The sequence below is a fragment of the Stegodyphus dumicola genome, chromosome 9 (assembly GCF_044657685.1).
Source record: "Stegodyphus dumicola isolate Sdum_Otavi_A_Nest chromosome 9, ASM4465768v1".
NCBI lineage: Eukaryota > Metazoa > Arthropoda > Arachnida > Araneae > Eresidae > Stegodyphus > Stegodyphus dumicola.
The window spans coordinates 48161529-48180766 of record NC_140776.1 but is presented as its reverse complement, the minus strand read 5'-3'; the positions used below and the strand labels follow the sequence as shown (position 1 = coordinate 48180766).

Here is a 19238-nt window from a genome sequence, read left to right as displayed (position 1 = left end):
AACACTGGTGGTTCGGTTTGAAGTTTGAATCATGGAAATGGCCTGGCTGCATGGGCGTTTTCGTGATTTTCCCCATGTGTAACATGTATACGAGTCGGTTTTCCTTAGAACGTCCTCTACAAAGGCATCTCTCCCCTTATGCAAGATAGCCTTCGAATAACAAATTATAGCAAAATGTAAAAAATTAATATCTGAGGTTTAAGATCAGAGATTTTTTACCTTTTGGTATAAGAACGCCCCGAAAGATTGGGATCATTTGGTCTTAGGAAAGCAGGGCAATGAGGCTATGTACCACTTAAGAGAGACACCTTGCGCGGTTAACTTTATACAGTTCTATTTAAGTTATGAATCCTTGACAACTGGAGCCTTGGAGAAGAGTGTAACGACTATTCGCTGTTCTTCTTACAACTATAAAATTGAAGTCCAAATGAAATTTTATTCCATTCAAAGAATAATAGAGCTGGCCCCTCTCGAGCTTACAGGAAATCCTCCACTTGGGCTTTAACTCAAGATAGAAAATAAGAAACTAATCAAAACTTAGCCGAAGTTGTTACAGAAATAGCTAACCGAGTTGGCCTGTAAATAAACCTCGCCGGCGAATACTAATAGACACGTAAGACTACGGCCGAACGTAGTAAGGTAGGCTTAAAGCATCGACGTGGCCCCAAGGCAAAACACGCTCTACTGAGAACTTCTGAGCTCTTCTACGGAAGTGACTGAGGTTCCCATTAAATACTGGTTCTACCAGATAAAACGCGATACTGCAAACTCATTCTGGCAGGGAGGTAGAAACAAGAAATTAAAGGAAACGGTTTCAAAATTAAAAATAAGTATTAGAAAATTAAAATAACCCCTAGAACTTTCTACCGAGAAGGAAAAGATACATATTTTTATTTACGCAAGAAGAAAGTCACAGAAACTACTTCTAATATGCTCGATCACCACTAATAATAGAAACTGGAGCGAACTATTTTTATCAATCTTAATGCTTTTCAACTCTTTCATTTGTCAGTCTCAAAGCTGAAAGTTAGGGCGATCGTTTAAAGAAAATTTTATCAATGTCATAACGAATTTGCTCTGTAAATTGAATTTCCTGTTAGTGTGTATCGACGCGTGGTTATGAAAGTTAGAAAGACGTATAGATGGATATTATATGAGTTCAGCCCAGACAAAGGACAAGTTCCATACGAGTGTATCGTCATTTATCTGGTTTTAAAATGGAAATTTTTGCTCAAAATAGTTAGTGATAATTAAAAAAACGCGTTAGAATATCGTTAGTAAATCTCAGTGAGTCATCAACGTAACTTCCGAAGCCCTCATTCGTTAGTCAGAGTGTGTTGTGTAACTGATTGTAACTAAATTATATGAATTTCAGCCAAATTTCAAAGTTTTTGTGAGTAAAAATTGATTTGATGGAGAAAAATACAAAATATGTTGAACAGTTAACTGGATAAATCGTTTTGCTATCCAGCGCTCAGTCGCATGCTATTAGAAAGTGAAGGATATCGTCCGTGTTCTGAGATGAAGAATTTCAGCTGGTTCTAATTCGTCACACCTAGACCCTCGAACCTTATTATTAGATCAAGTATTACCGGTTTTTGTTGCTGAAACAGAATCTAGTTGATGCGCATTTTGACGTGGAAGGAAATATTCAAAATTTATCCTAATCATCAAATTTTCTTTCAGAAAAATATTTATTAGATGAAGGGGAAAATACTTTAGTGTAAATAACGTAGTGGTCTTTTAAGAAACCTTCAACTTCATTAAATATTTTACTCATTTAAACCGATTTTCAATTCCTGAAGCCGTTGCAGTATTCCATGTTTACAATACTTGGTTTTCAACTAATGAACTGCTATTTGCCTAAAACCGCGGCACATAAACCCGATGCGATATCGTAGGTATCTTGGACAGATGTATAAGTTGAAGGACTATGTGCTCCCTGGATAATGAAACAGGAGAAAGCACTCTAGAGGGAACTTGCTTCCAGTAACATTACACATGGCGAAAACTATGGAAAACCACCGTGCAGTCAGTCGTCTGCCTGGAATGGAACCCAGGAGAAACTACGAGCATTCAGCGGTCTTAGCTACTCCGTCAATAGCGGGCAGATGATATATTTAGTTATATGCAAAATAATTTCGTATTTTATTTTAGCTTTCATTTTTTCTCTCCTTTTTTCCTTGTGTGGGAATACTTTTACTTTTAGCAGATCTTGGAAATTTCCTCTAGTTTGGTGAAATCAGTGTTGAATTTTAGTCTACTGAAATTTCTTATTTGTTTTATCACCTCTGAGATTTCACGTAATAATCAAAAATATTTTTGATATGTCTGAAGATCTTAGTGGCCAACCTGTTAAGACAGCTGAGTGCTGGTAGTGTGATCCGGGTTCGAACCTAGTTAAACAGGCTAGCTGCATTATTGGTGTTTGTGGTTTTCGTCGAGTGTAACGTTAACATGAGCTATTTTATCTTAGTAGAACCTCCTCGAAGTTATCTCTCTCCTAAGACAGACGGCACTCGCGCACTTTGCCATGATTAAATAACCTAACTTATTGAAGATCTTACCCTCACCTAATTTAATTCAATAGAGTAACTCCGATGTATATTTTACAACCCCTGATTTTTGTATTTGTAACCATAACCATCAGTGTATTGTCTTACTTTCCTTTATTCTTAACTTCCTGTATTATGCCCACTGCATGCGAATCTACTTCAGTATTAAATATTAAATGGAATTCCTGTACCCCTACTTAATTTTCTTACGGGCGTTTTTGTTGCGTTGAATGATTATGAAATGAGCGTAATATTTTACATTGTATATATCACACATAAAATATATGAAGAGTAATCCGAAAATTAAATAATATATTAGATTTTAGCTAAAATAGTTACAACTGTGAACATCGGAGACGTAAAGCATAATATGTAATGTTTGAAATTGAAACTATTTCACTTTATTACTACTTGGAGTGTGGGGTTTGTGATAACGTTTTGTTTTACCAATAGAAATTATATATTACACTAATGTTTGTGAAAAATGCAGAAATTAATGAAATTTATTCCACATATTACTGATAGTGGTACAAAGAAACGATCAAATATACAGGGAAAAAGAACTAACTTCGAAAATCGGTACTTTGAGTGTCCGCCACGCTGAGTAATGAGAGCCTGTACACCGTCGCGGGATTGAATCAAAGAAATTCTGAATACAATTCTTGGGAATGGCATTCCATATGGCTTCGATTTGACGCCACAATCTTAGTGTGTGCCCCACCCGCTATACGAGCGAGTCACCAACCGATGAAATTCCAGATATGATCAGTGGGCGATATATCCGTGTTGCCAGCAGCCATGGCTTCCATGGCCAGCAGGCCATGGAAGAAGCGAAACCTGTTGTGCCCTAAAGAAGGCTTGTGCAGTCTGAGAAAAATGTGCACGGGTATTATCCTGCTAAAATACAGCGTCCAAAAAGTATCGAAGAATGGAGAGGACCTCTGGCTCCACAGCTTCCCTTACTTAACGATCACTGTTGAGGTTGCTCGCAATCTGCACTAAATGGGATCGACATTTATACCCAATAGCTCCCCACACTAGTATGCCATGTGTTTGTGTGGTATGTCGGTGGATAACGCACTGTGGGAGCAGAAGTTCACCTCCTTAACGTTGGATTTGTACTCTTTCATTATTATACTCTAGATTGCAGCGAGATTCACCGGAGAAAACAACTTTTTTCCACAGAGCACACACGCACTGTATTGCCGTGCTCATTGAAGTCGATGTGTCTGTGATTCAGAGACAGGAGAATCCTGCGTAGAGAAACCTTTGAACCTCGCTTATTTTACAGCAGGCGGCGACGAACCGTGGAGCTAGACAACGCAACACGCTGTAACCCTGCTTCAACGTTGTGCTAAAACAACGTTGGAGCAGTTAAGATGACGCTGTACGATCCATCAGAGAGCGATGCGGATGAGGTGTCTGTATTTCCATGCCGTTGTGCTATTTCGTGCACCACTGCCAAGATTTCACCATGTTTGGTTCTCGTCTGCTCATTTCTTCTAAACATGCATCACTTTTGCGTCATTATGCTGCGTGCTGGCTGGGATTGTTCGAAAGTCCACACTCTCGCATACCGACGATACGGCCTCGTTCGAACTCCATTAAATGTTGGTAGGATAGCCTCCGCTGTTGATGAGGCATATTGACCACTAATTAAAAGCTCGTTGCAGACCGAGGACAATAAACAGATTTCAACACAGCTTTACAGTCCTTTACATGCATGGAAAAAGCGGCTGGTTCTCATTCCACGCATGTACGATCGCTTTGTAATTCTAAACATGTGCATGGCTTACTTCACTTTACATTCCCCGTAAGTTTGTTTTGATTTTCATAAATCCTTCACGGTGCTGCAATTTTCACAAACATTAGTGTATTATAACTTCTACCTGGGGCTTAGGCTGCTTTTTTTTGTTAACGCGTCATTGATGTGCCTCTCGAATATTGCTTGCGTTGTTTGTGGAGATAGACAGAGGTTAATGCAGATAGACAAAGGTAATCTTCAAATTGTGTTTATTTTTTGTTTCGGGGGGAGGCAATCAATGAAATCAATGATAGCGAAAGATATCATTAGCTAATTTTTCAATTAAAAGTAGAAATTATTCATGACAAACTATATTTACTTTTATCATACACAAGATCAGATAAAGAGGAAAATTTACTCTGCTAACAGGTTTTAAAATGAAAACGAAAATAGCTGAAGATAGCTCAAGTAAAATCAGAAGATATCACTTTGATATTGCGTACTTAATACAGAAATGGTAATCGCGAAATGCAGAATCATTGCGATAAGAAATCCTAAATTTTGAATTTATAAGGTCAGTAACACTTTAATTTTTCACTGAACAATGGCTAAAAGTCATTTACTTGAGCTTCATGGTATCCTAAAACTGAAATGTCTGAACTTCAGCTAAGAAACCTTTTGAGGCGAGACACTCTTCCAACATCTGCGGACCTAAATGATCAGTACAGATGATGCCTCGTGCAAAGTAAACATAACTATAATTCATATCTACCTTCATTTGCGAAATGTACCTTCATTTGTGGCTTGCAAGAAAATGTTAGTTGGCACTTTCCGAAAACCGTTGTCTTAAGCTGCTGCATATGTCACCAGTGCTTAGAGCCTTCCTTCTCATAATCTCGTATTAAGTTATTTGTTATAAATGTTGAGAAAACAGAGGGGGGATTCACCACTGCAATAACCTAAAATAACTGCTTCTAGGTTTCCCAAAAAATGTATTTTCTTGAAAATAATATTTTTAAATATCGCCACTTTAACGAGGAAATCGCAAAATGTTGCAGACTCGGTAGAGTTTAATAGATTATAGCTACATTTTTGCGTGAGCATTTGTCCAGTCCAGCTTGAGTATAGCATGCATTTACACGAATTAATTATCGCAAAATAATAAACTAGTTGAATGTACCACACTGTATTCATTACCACAAAGTGAAAAATTATACAAAATCTTGGGAAATTTGCCCATAACAACAACAAATTAAGAAGCAAATCCAATAACAAAATATGCCTTTAACTAGATGCGCAAGTAATAGTAATTCTGTGATAAATAAACTCATATAACGGGGCTAAAGCTCATGGAAAACTCGTATCCTGCAGTAAGAAAACGGTTGCGTCATTTAGCCATTTCGGACTGACTATGTTGATAATGCTGTTCCTGTTATAAATGACAATTCTCTGAAGACATATAAATATAACGGTAAAACCAACTGAGCGATTTTCATAAAGATCTCTTCACCGTCTTCAGGGAAGCGTGCTAGTCGTTCTGTCAGTTTGTTTGGCATGAGAATCAAAGCGATAAGTTAATCAGCCAAAGATCGTCATCAATAAATGCTACCGTTACCCCACGAAGGCATGCAGAAAGAAGGGAGAAAATACCTGATTTATTATTACCCATTATTGATTTAAGATGTAGCCAAGAAAGACCAATGTATTATTTTAGGTATTTATTTATTTTTCTTCGGAATGATATAAACCAATATTTCTAATCTTTTGGCTGCGACTTGCAATTTAAGGAAAAATATCATGATAATTTTGTAAAAATATAATTACCTTGTATGATATTGCCCTCATGGTGCCAGGATTGTATCGTGGAAAACAAAGCTCTTTAAACGAGAAACTCTGATTATACAGTTCTTATTCTGTTGACAGCACTTTTTAATAAACATACTGACATTTTATACAACATTATATTGAAATATGCAAGTTTACCATTACTTTCCCGCCTTATGCTGAGATAATTAAAATTTCGACCTCAGTATTTTTTAAACACCCTGAAGAAATGCTGTTTTCTGGTGCCTTGGCAAAAAGTTATTGTCACTTGAGAGAAATTCTTGTTGCAAATCTCGTGCGCTAGCAAACCTGTGAAATAAGTATACAGTTACGTCTTGAATAATTAAGTCTACTTTACTAAGTAAGCACATAAATTTCTGAATAGCTTTAGTTTTTGATGAAATAATACTCTAGTAATTTATTTTCCTGACGTAGCATTGCTCTTTTTAACAGTCCATTCTAAGTGTGTGATTTTATATTTTACATCTTTAATTCCTGGGATATTAGTTCTGAAACTAGTAGGCTAATGTAACTATTTAGCATAAAATTGTTCTAGGCATTCAACTGGAATCATCATATGAATATCAGGCTGCAATTTTTTTGATTCTATGATTTTTACATTTTAGAACTTTTTAATTATTCTGTCAACCTTTTGATATTTTGACAGCAAACGTTTCGAAATACTGTTAACTGAAATTTCGTCTCTGATCTGAAATTTTTGATTGCTTATTTTAAATATTTTTCTGTAATTAATTAATTTTAATTCAACTTACTTCTCAAAATTTATTTTTATGCTGTATCTACTTTAAAATGTTTAGAAAAAGATATTAATTTAAAGTATTTTTAAATTTTTAGATTTTGCAAAAGTAGTATTTACAAATTGTGTTATGAAAATTTCAAACATTCATCTATAAATGACTGTTTATAAAGAATATTACTCGATCCCAACAATAATACTAATTTGAAATAAATATAATGGGCACTGTTCTAATTTATCCTTTCTAGTATTTTTGCAGATACTTACGTCATATGAAATATGAGTAATGTGAAATAATAGTGCTTAGACTAAGCTTGTGCCTCATTTTATGCATAATTAACTTCTTTGCTGTTTTCTGTGGGCTGAAATTTTATTTTGAAATAAGTACTCTGTTATTTTGCAATACTTTCATTTAAAAATTTTCCATGCCTTCAAGAACATTTTTCTAATATCACCGAACTTTTCATGACAAAGTCCTTGAACTTTTGCAGCCAAGAGAGCTCCAGTGGGTCGATGGATCTTGCCTGTGACGTCACGATGACTCCCGATTACCTCGCTCTCTCGTGGGCCAATATTGTTGTCATGGTAACGCTCCAAGCACCTTTTCACCAGCTTCGCAAGTCGTGGGAGCGGCGGTTCTTGGACCCATACGGATACCATCCCTCTGTCACGTGAGTTTGATTTTCTTTACTTGTTCCTGGTCGATTGAGTATTATTATTAGACGTCACGGTGGGTTCTTGACACGCAAACAATCTAGAAAGACAGTCGGAAATAAACGTCATCCACAAATTCAATAAAACAATTGAAAATGGAATAGAATTTGACGGAAAAATCTTGCCAGATAAACCGATACCTTAATTGAACCAATCATTTATTACCTGTACTTCTGTGGTTATAGTATTCTAATGTACTCATGTATCAGAATATACATACGTATGTATAACACATTATCCTCCATTACTACTGTGCAATCAGGAAATAGCGAAAAAGCAGAAAACCTCAGGTTCTGGTGAGCGTTTCTTTTAGGTGAAGTGTAAATGGTGGAAGCTTCTTGAAATGGCTGCTTCCTAACTATCATGTAATGTATTGGCTTCAGTGCTAATTATCATAATGTGCAAAATTGGGCAAACATCTGCTAAAATGTGTGCTGCCTTTCAACGTGCAGTACAGCTTCCCCACCAAACTTAGTACTCTGCTATCTAGTGGCCGTTAATGCGATGGTATGAATGTTTCGATAATTTTAGATGATGCATGCGACCATGGTACTCTTCAAGAGAGTTGAAATGTCAGACCCCACACATTTACAAAGGCATAATTCATTAAAGCGCGTTTAATTGGAGCATAGGTTACAGAAGCATCAAAGAGTTTTTGACGTGTAAGGAGCTCTGTAACAGCCGTTATTGCAGCATACACGAAAGATGGTAAGATGGCGTCTTTAAAGCACAACAGTGGGCAAAACACAAAGCTGGCTTATAAGGACAGATGGATGCTCAAGAACGTAGTGGCCCAAAAGCTAAACCAATCTCTATCCTAGATAATATCCAAAATGAAAGCTCATTCCAACAAAAGTTATTAAAAGGGAACTTCATGCTAAGAACATATATAGCAGAGCGGCAATCCATAAACCGTTGGTAACGACATCTGAAATGAAAAAATCAACGTTCTTCCTTATTTCTGATCATCGTATGCACAGATGTCCGGAGAACACCCATAAAAGCATATGCATTTAATCATGACCTGCATATTACTTTGCATTGGTAGATCAAAGACTATCAGAACATAATCGAATATTATGTACATCCTTTTCTTCAACTTTATGCTTTGGAAAATAAGCGATTTTTCAAGAACCAAAGCTTCCATCTGCGCTGTTAAGTCTGTTCGAACATGGTTCGATGAGCAACAACGATAAAGTATAGCAACTCGTCTAGGTCTCTCCTTTCCCTGACCTGAACCGTATTAAACACTTTTAAAGATATCTAGAATCTAAACTGTGTATTCGAATCCCACCTTTAATTAAATTTCGAAATGGGAGACTATTCTAAATGAGAAATGGGTTATATTCTCTTAACTGTTGTGCTAGACGCATCCGTCACACGTCGCAGACAATGTATACTTCAGTGAAAAGGTTTTCAGCCCCCTGTTAATAAGGAGTTTCCTTTATATGAATTATTTTGCTCCTCAGCTGTTTAAGAACAGCAGTCAATAGTTTTAGAATGCCGTTGCTGTACTGAAGACGTCGTGATTTTTCAGAAATTTTGAATATCATTATTAAAAATTATTACTTGCATTATTGGAATGACGAGAGAAAGGATGCGAGTGCAATACATTGCGGCATGTGTAAGCCGAAATGCACTGACATTTGGACGATGGTAAATGATAGTGACAAAAGAGAAGATATTATAATGTAGCTATAAATTTCAAACGATTGAAAGCATATTTCAGAATAAATCTCTTATTAAGCAACTATCTATCACGTAATGCTTTACAACGACGTCAGTGGTGCAAAGCTTACCAATGCTGAGCTCCATATCAACAGCAATAAACCATCTGAAATGATAAATCAACATTCATCCTATTTCAAAACACTTGGCGCATTTATCTCTGACCTGCTTCCCACTTGTGTACTGTGAATCATGAATATGGCTTTCTATTCGTATTGCGTGCTATATCTTGGCTCACTCATTATTATGCATGGGAAGATCAATAGCCGATCGGATTCATCCTAGCGGATGATGCGCATCCTTTTATCCATAGTTTATTCTTTGAAGAACGAGCGATTTGTTAAGATGCCGACGCTCCTATCTACGCTGTAAGTCTGTAAGTGTCTATACGACATACAACCGGAGCAATTCTGCAGTTCCATTTCATTCTATTTTAGCACCTACCGCCACTAGCCTAGATTAATTAGGTGAAGGTTATTTGAATTCTTGGCATCAATTAATTGTGGATTAATTCTTGGTAAGGTCACTCTATCAAATGAAAAATTAGGCCAAAAAATTTAGATATGAAATATAGGCCAATCTAAGTTTACTTTGCTCGGTAATTTTTATATAATTCCTATGCTCTGATGGTAATGTTTTAGTAGGGTAAAAGCTAACTATCATGCCAAGAAAAATAACTCTTTAGTATTTGTAGTGGTAAAACGAGTTTTTATTTACGTGCCTATGATAAACTTGTGTGCATGTTGAGATAGGCACACAACTGAATTTGTGTGGCCATAAATGTCTTCTAACGAAGTAGATTCAAACTGATGGCCCGCATCCGCGAATTAATTTCAATTTTATATTTGCTTGTAAATATAGTGTTTAAAGTTTTGAAGGCAAAATACGTGGACTGTGCTTATGTGCATGACTGCTCTTGAAAGATTCGTGGGGTTTGTTTTTATGATTATTAAAAAGCATCTGCCTAAGGGAAAGGATGATTTTCTAAGGAAAACTAGCTCCTATCTACATCATACGGGGGGGGGACACAAAAACGCCCATGCAACCAACCCGTTTGCCTGGAATCAAACCAAGATCGAACTGCCATTGCCATTCGGCCGTTGGTGGGCTTCTATTGTTGAAAGAAACAGAGATAAAAAGAATAGGCTCGGTCCTAGTATATTAAAGAACCTTGGGCTCGGTCTTTGTCACTGTTTATTTGTATAGCAAGCCACATGACTGGGGAAAGTGAAAGTTCTTCCCTTATTGGTAAAAACAAGGAATGTAGTTTGTCAGCCGGCAGTTGATAGCGCTTCAGTATTGTGCTGGTTTCTTTTTCTCCCTGTTAAATTGGTGATACTGATAGCGTAATTCCCTTCAATCAGTCAGTTGGTGGTTAATTGAATGAAAACTACGCACTTTACATTGCTATACGGGAGATACAAACTAATGTATGGCTTATTAAACCTACTTATTTTTGCGTGTTGCTGACCTACTTTACATCAATACCTATCGTCTAGAATTTTTGTGGAATGAATGTATAGGAAATGAATGTGTTTTGTGTGAAATATATATATTCATATATGTGTATCTTACATATAACACATACATATATAATAATATACATATATATGTCTGTGTGTAGGATAAAAAATGTTAATCAAAATTTCAAACTTAAATTTGCTATAGCTCCTTAACTTTTACAAGCTAGTTATAGAGACTGATCTTTTAAGCTTTGAAGCCATTTAATTAGCTACTCGGTCTGCAAGGAGCAGAAAATATCGGTAGGTTCTTCCTTTTCCTGCTCCACATTAAGTAGCAGATTTTAAATCGCCATAATAAACTAAATTTTTTAGCCTTATTGAATGTATTGACGCATGGAGCTTATATGTTCCAGCTACCAGGTAAACGTTAACTGTGCATTAGAATCTGAGTATTCCATTTTTTGTTCTAAAAATAGTGATTATAACAAACTTTTCTAAATTGCATCATTTCCAATTAATCCATAAGCATACGATCTTAAATAACGTGCAATATAAATACGTCTTTGCAAATCAGCCGATAAGTTTATATCAAAACTTCTTTGGGAACCAGAATCTTTTTGCGCTTTCCCAGGCTTTTTTTTTTTTTTTTTTTTTTTCAGAGGGGGAGGAATGTGTAGCACTTTTCCGGATTGTTTGCTTTTAGCTTAACACGTGGCTGCTAACTTTTCTTTATCATGTATTGTAATTATCTTAATATGTAGTTAAGTTCCAAAAATGTGTTGAAAATTGGATGCAATAAAATAGAGAGGTTGACTGTAAAGACGTTGATCCATTCTCTTTTAGAAATATGTGAAGTCATATTGGTGCAATAAGACTTATCCATAGTTGATTTAAATATTAATTTTTATTTTAATTTACCCTTTTTGGCCGAAAATCACTTGGAACACTATCTATGCCTTTTTCAGAATATTTACATTTTTGGTTTTCAGAACGAAATTTTAATTTAAAGTGGGCTGGTTTCGATTTCAGTGTCATTTTTATTGGCTAATTAATAAAGCTGTAAAATTATTGTTTGATGCTTTAGTTCATTTAGCTATTTAGTTCGCAAAACTATTTACATCATCAGCGTTGTGTAAGAGTTATAGACTGATGGCTGTTAATTTTGAAATGACGCAGTTAGAGAAGTTTATTATAAACAATTAATATTCTTAGAACAGAATACCGAGAATCACCAGTACCAAGAAGAAATGAAGAGTTAAAAGGTATTTCAAATTTAAATTTGAAATTTTAATTTATATATTTTTATTTAAATACTGGATAGATATACATACATATACAGGGTGTCTCAAAAGGTCGTTGCCAAACTTAACATGTTGATCTGTCATACCATGACAAACAAGATAGTACATAGGAAACTGCGTCAGACAATGCGAACGGCGATCGCTAGAGGACAATGTTCTCAGCTTATAGGAGAGTGGGAAGTTTGATCATTTCAGACGAGGACATTGCAGGAGAAAGATGATTCGTTTTATTAACTCAGTTCTTTATTGACGCTTTGTGGAAAGACTTCTGCCGGATACGATTTTTAGACGTTCCAGCAGTTACACGCAGAAACATCTGGTTTTAGCATGATGGAGTTCCTGAGCATTTAAGCAGCACTGGGAGGGAATACCTCGATAAGACATATCATGATCGTTGGATTGATAATGGCGGACCAGTCGCATGGCTACCACAATCCTCTGACCTGACATCCCTAGATTTCTACCTTTAGGGTTACATGAAGTCGATGGTGTACAAGACGACAGGAACATCGGATATGTGTCTCGTTGCAAGGATTGTGGAAACAGCGGCCAATGTCCATGACATACCTGCTCATTTTGAACGGGTCCGCGAATCCATGCGTTGATGTTGTGAAGCATGGAAGAATGGAAGGAATTTGGAACATCTTCTGTAATTCAGTCATGTTCTTTATTAAAAGTCATATTAATACCACTTTCGAAATCCTTTCTTTCTTCCCCTCTACGCTTGCGAATATTGCCCTCTAGCGATCTCCTTTTGCATTTTCGAATGCAAGTTTCTATGTAAAGCTTGTTTGTCATGGTACAACAGACCAACATGTTACGACCTCTTGAGATACCCTGTATATGTTGAACCATACAAACAGTTACGTGGAATATTCTTTCTCATTTTATTTAAAAAAGTTTTAACCTGTCAGCTGCTTTCAAATCGTACGTTTAGCCCGCATGCACATTGAGGCTGAAAGCAGTGGTTTAACGCATCCTACAGTGCTAGAGGTTATCATGACACGAGTCCGAAGTATCATTAACTTCTTTAGAAGTTTTCTTTGGCTTTTTTAAAGACAGTTGACTGCAATATGGTGTGCTTAAACAAACTATTTGTTTTACTTGGGGGGGGGGACACTACAAAATCCTTCCATTCACAAGATATTGCACGATCAAATTCCATCTAAAGCTCCTTACCATATTCCAAATAAACACTCAGGTAAAATCTGAAAAATTTCGAAAGCTTCTTATTTTCCAGTAAAAGTTTAATCATTGAAAAAATCGATTATATTAGAAATAAGTTGTCAATAATTTATCTATAAACATTAAATCACTTCCATTAACCTACACTTAGTTAATGTAATGCTCGTGGTGAGTTTCATACATATATTAAAATGCTGTAACTCTTTTTATATCTTATTCACATCTTCCGAAATCTGTTGGGAAAATTTCTTTTAGGCTTTAGGAAGAATTAAGAAATATTGCTTAAAATGCAGAACGATATTGCTGCTGCATTAGAAAAGTTTCTTTCTATTAATCTATAGCTTTCTGTTATCAATCCTCATCAATCTAAATCGATTTTTGTACAAAGATTTTTGCACATTCCGCTGCACTTCTCTAAAATGTTTAAATAAATTAAACTGCCAATCTTTAAGGATTCTTGTACGATTTTTCTCAACCATCATTATTTTATAGATAAGAGCATTTTCTATAGCAAATAGTTAGATATCTTTTGAATTACTCCTTTTTTCAAATTGCCAAAGCAATTAAATACTGAAAATCACAAGAGGGATAATTTCGTTTCTTTTGGTCTTTTACATTAAAAAGTCTTTTTTTTTTTTTTTTAAATTGTACCTTCTCATTTTCCTTTTTAAATTACTAAATCCAATTTATCATTAAAAGGATCACTTAAAAAGTAAAACGTCATCAACAGATCGGGAGAATTTTCTGTTTTCTCACAAAATGAGCCGAATGAAACTTTTGGCTATTGTTTTCCTTAGAATCTGAATTTCTTATAAATAGCTAATTAATAAGTATTAGATGTAGATAACTAACAAGCGAGGCAACGTAACGAAACTGCCGGATATTAATGGAATCAGTTACATGTTCGTTTTCTGAAAACATAGTTAAAAATAGTTATATTCTTATTTTTACTTATTCTTAATTTTGCAAAATGCTCTTAATTTTCAATGATTAGAATTCTTTGATAATAATATGTTGACTGTGAAATACGAGAGGAGCTTCAGTGTTAAGTTACAATCAATTTCATAAATGCAATCACTATTTGAAATATGTTTTAGTAGAAAGCAACTGATGATAGTTCTCGCCATTTGTGCGTTTTATAAATTACTTATGTCAATCTATAATTTTTTTTAACCTTGATTAATATTTTCTTATCGATATTTGTCAATATACACTCTGCATACGAAAGAAGAAAAAATTCTTCCTGTTTAGAAAAAATGTTTAATCTTAGTGAAACTTGTTATGAAATAATTAAACCTGGATGATGGCAAGCCATTTATTGAATAAACGTAAGTTTAGAACAATTTTATATTATTAACATGAGATACAGTTGCCATTGGCGGCTCGATCATGAGGATTTCCGGTCCGACATGCACGTTTACATACAGTGAATGCTGCACAGTTTTCTGCAATTACGATGCAATGATTCTGCACAGCGTGGCTCAGTACGTTCATACAAGTGGCGAGATTGAAGCCCTAATATGCCTTATATGGGACCAGTTGAATTTGGCTGGATAATGGAAGGTTGTGACATATGCAGGTTTTGAGTACAAACGCGCATTATTTTGCAAAACCATAATCCTCAACAGAGGCAATAGCAATACAGTAAATTACAGTATATCACCAACGTATCATTAGGCCAATAAAATACTTCGAAGCATCACTAAAGGTAACAGGAAATCACACGCAATATGATCGGCGTATGCCAATCCATAGTTGTACGTGGGGAAACCATGCATTAATTTACGGTCATTTGAGCCAAACAAAAACCCTAATTCATCATGCGGCTTCAGTCCTACACAGTCTGAGTTGATATTACTGGCATTATAATACAACAGGCCATTGCTATAAATGCACAAGCAAGTCGTAGCACATACCAATAATCGAGCCTAAACATCGCCGATATATTTTTGCAACCATAGTTCATACCACTACATGGGCAAACATTGTGGATAAAGGGACATCGTATTGGAACCTTTAATAACATATAACAGCATCATCTTTCCGTCCCTCGCACAAAGATGTTGATGCAGCTTTTGCAGAACTCTCTCAGTCGGCCGCATCACTTTCAGGTGGAGTTTTAGTAAATTCTAGGTTTTTTAAAGCAAATAAGATATAGAAAATATAGTTTGAATTGATCATCCAGCCGGCATAACAATTAGCCTTTACATGTATTTTTGAGTTCACTTTATACTCGGTTTGCGTGTTTATTGGCCAGGTATTTTCTGTCATTGCTTTCCGTTGTTAAGATGCAATTCAATGTTAAGCTTCGAGACTGTTAGGCAATTTTCCTATATGAGCAAACATTTTTTCTCCCTTGTTTTTGATACAGAGTGTCTTTAAAATATTGTTAAAATTTTATTATACTTAATTAAGCTGAGCTTTTTTCTTTTATAAAATACTGCTTTAAGTTAATAGCATTTTAGTCAAATGGACTTAAAAAGAATAAATGTGCTCGAAATTATTTTTGTTTAAGCGGAGAACATTTGAGTGTTTTACTGCCATGAACTGGTTCGAAGGAAGGTTTGAAAAGAGGATTATAATATTTCCCTTTTTCAGGTGCATAGTCAACGGTTCGTTTACTGATGCCAGTAACAATGAAATTGCAGCTGCTGTCCAACAAGGTTCGAATGTGACGGTATGTTAAAAATTATTTTGAATTTCGTTTGAATGATTGCGATATTTTATCCATTTAGATAATAATTTGAATTCTGGTATCATTCATCATCAAATACTTGGGCTAGTTACAATGAACCTTCTCTTCGCCAGCCATCAGCGGTTAAAAATGATTTCGGTGTTCTGCGGAGGTGGTTGTTTTAGAGAAGTGATATGAAATACTAGTGTTTATATATGCTTTAAGAAATAATAGTCACTTTTAGAAGTGGTCCCTAAGAAAGAGTTTGGTGTGTTTATTTTATGGACCGAGAGTTCAAATGCTCATTATGCTATAAAACGCATTGTAACAAGATTTTGCTACAGATTGTATTTCCTTGCCTTACAGTACTCAGTTGTTGAATTTTAAATATTTTATTTTTTGTGGAAAAGTAGGAAACGTCTTCAAAGAAGTATCTATGATTTCACTATTCGCCAACAGTGTTTCTTTCTGAATTTCTAAACGAAATTATCGCATTAACATTGTAGTATAATTTTATGAAATGCGTAAAAGTTCATATTAGTTCATCTTTGGTTCCTACGAAATGTAAGACATTAATTTACTCTGAGGGATTTTATTTGATTCTAAGAATGATTTAAAAATATATTATGCTTAGAGTTTCTTAGTAAGATTCAAATATCTTAGAAAAAGGCTTGTAGATAATAATTCGAAGACACCTCATATTTTAAGGCAGCAGGCTTAAGACTTAGAATTCAGTTAGTCAATACATTTAATATTTTATAACGCAAGAAAGTCACCCAGTTCTCTTCTTGGATAGCTTTAAAATGCTATGCCGTAATTCAACAATTCCAGAGAAATACTAAATTTCACTAAACATGCTTTCTACCGTTGGCAGGGAATTGGGAAATACTTGTTGAAGATAGTCAAAGAAGAAGCATTCCTTTTTTGAACTTCTTTTCTGTGAATATCTTTTTATGGATTTTCAAAACAGCATTTCTGTTAGATATTCGTTTTTGTGAATATCTGTTTTTCATATAGGACACGAATATTTGCGTTTCATCGTGTCAGGTCTCTGCTTCCAAATTAAAATAATACTTAAGCACATGGAAACTTCACTATAACGGCCTTTTAAATCATGTTGCTTAGATAGTACATGACACATGATTTTCCTTATAAAAACAATACGTAGCAATTATTCCAACCTTACACGCTTATTGACGTGTGAAGAATCCGTTGGTCTTCAATTCACTTTATACTGTAGCGAATCATAGTAGAAAAAACATGGTAGTATGATAGGCTGGAGTTGGTTCTTTGTTATACAACGGCTCGACTATAAACAAAGAAACGACAAAATAATTTCCAAATTGACGTCAATAATTTACGCGTACAGCCGTAGTATCTAATTATTTAATGTCTTGAAGGAAGTTTCAAATAAAGTTTTATCGCCGTGGCTCCTTTAGTGAAACCAATGATTGGTTGAATGCTGGTGTCACAAAGATGAATGCCTTCCAACACGAGAAAAGTAGTGAAATCGTTCTAAACAGAAGACACAAAATCATTTCAATTAATTGAATCAGCCTTTTCCTCCATGATGTAGAGGAGAAAATCCAACGTTAATGAACCACAAGCAAGCGTGTTCCAATTAGCTGTTCTAATATAAAGAAGAGTGGATCTCAGCCGAGGTAGCATTGCATAAAACAGAGAAAGAATCTCTTTCTCAATGCCATGCTTCTGAATTTGTTTCCAAATTTTCAGAAATTTCGGGATACATCTTCCTATAGCTACTAAATTCAGAAAACAACTTAAATCTTTATTAGTGGATTTGCCGTTTTTGGGGAGTGTCTGTTTCAACACTTTACAAGGTCCCAAGTTTGTAAAAAGTTTGGAAACTGGAATATTCCGCGTTTATTTGCAGGAGTAGAAGCATTAGAGAGAGCAATTTCATACTTGCGATCTGTTTCAGAATTGAAAAGATTCTTCTTTCATGCCCTATCTTCAAAATGCTGTGGTTCGGGACCGAAAAGAACAACATCTTGAACTTAGATTAGGAAGGCATACCAAAAAATGAACTAAGATTGAATTCGCTAACTATATTGATTAAAAAAGCATACGAAAATTTTGGTAGCTACGGAAAGGGCTAAATACGGTGTATTATGTTTGTGTGCCCAGTTAAATCCCGTAACCGGATATAAGAGATGCGTAAACGTGACCTACGAGTTACCTTTCATGGTAGAAATCTCATTCACGAAGGTCTTTAGGCACGTTAGAAAGTTATAAAATCCTACAATAGCTATGGTAGAAGATCGGTGTGATTAGACAAACTCCTATACCTTCTTATTATAAATGGCACGTTTCGATCATTATAAAGGCTGGCAGTTCCTTGTTTTGAGAAATGAAGTCATACACTTATGCTTATAAAATGTCTATTTCTTAATACATTTATTCGTAAATTAGATAATGAAAGAATGTGCCATTTCTAAAAACCCCGTTTCGGTACTCTGATCCCTAAGCTGTTTTTCTAATGGGATTACATAAATTGATTCAATCAAATTAATTTTAAGCAATGCCCGACTTCTTAATTATTTTAGCAGCTACATACAGAGTCACCACGAAGTTTTTGCCGATTTTAAGTGAATGAAAGCTGTTTTCCATTATTTGATTGGAAAAAAAATTACGAAGTGTTTAAAAAGAATTTTGTTTAAACATACTCTTTTTTTAGGAAAAATATCATTTTAGTGTAATAATATGATAAATAAAAAGGGGTACATTAGGGAGATGTAGGTACATACGAGTATTTTGACTAATTTAAAATAAAAGGTTGTTAATGCATAGGGAATAGATTATAAAAATTAATAAAATAGCTGATAAAATGTATATATTAAAAATATTACACAAGTGGAGTTTTAACTTTAAATAGATCCTCTTTTTTTAGCCCAAAAGAGCATTAGCTTAGAAGAGAAGCATTAGTCTCGAAACGGCATTTTGCGTCGGTTCACTATAAACGGTATATCACTTTAAATTTTGTGACCAAATATTATCGCCCTCTATTATATTTAAGGAAATTAGATAATGAAGAATCTGCATAATGTATGCATGTTTCTCGCACTGTCAAAAAACGACGGGTATATTGAGCCATCAAATTCTGAATAACGTACTCCTCCACCGAACCTGGGCGTCCAAATTTTCAATTTAGAATTTGTTTTATTATCTAATTTTAATATTATTATCTATATTTTAATTTGTCGTTCCATTTGAAAAAACTTTACTTAATTTTAGTTTTAGAAAAGCATTTGTTCTAAAAGTAAGTAAGAGAA

General features: G+C 35.0%; 1 protein-coding gene across 7 annotated transcripts in view; it reads left to right on the top strand.

The window, feature by feature from the left end:
- The window catches only part of LOC118193417 (uncharacterized), a 255341-nt gene that overhangs the window by 208805 nt on the left and 27298 nt on the right, over window positions 1–19238 (top strand). For all 7 annotated transcript variants that reach the window (XM_085823415.1, XM_085823414.1, XM_085823416.1 and 4 more), the window contains 2 exons: window positions 7372–7551; window positions 15870–15948. In XM_085823415.1, coding sequence (XP_085679541.1) covers window positions 7372–7551; window positions 15870–15948 — 259 coding nt within the window. The remainder of the gene's footprint in view (window positions 1–7371; window positions 7552–15869; window positions 15949–19238) is intronic.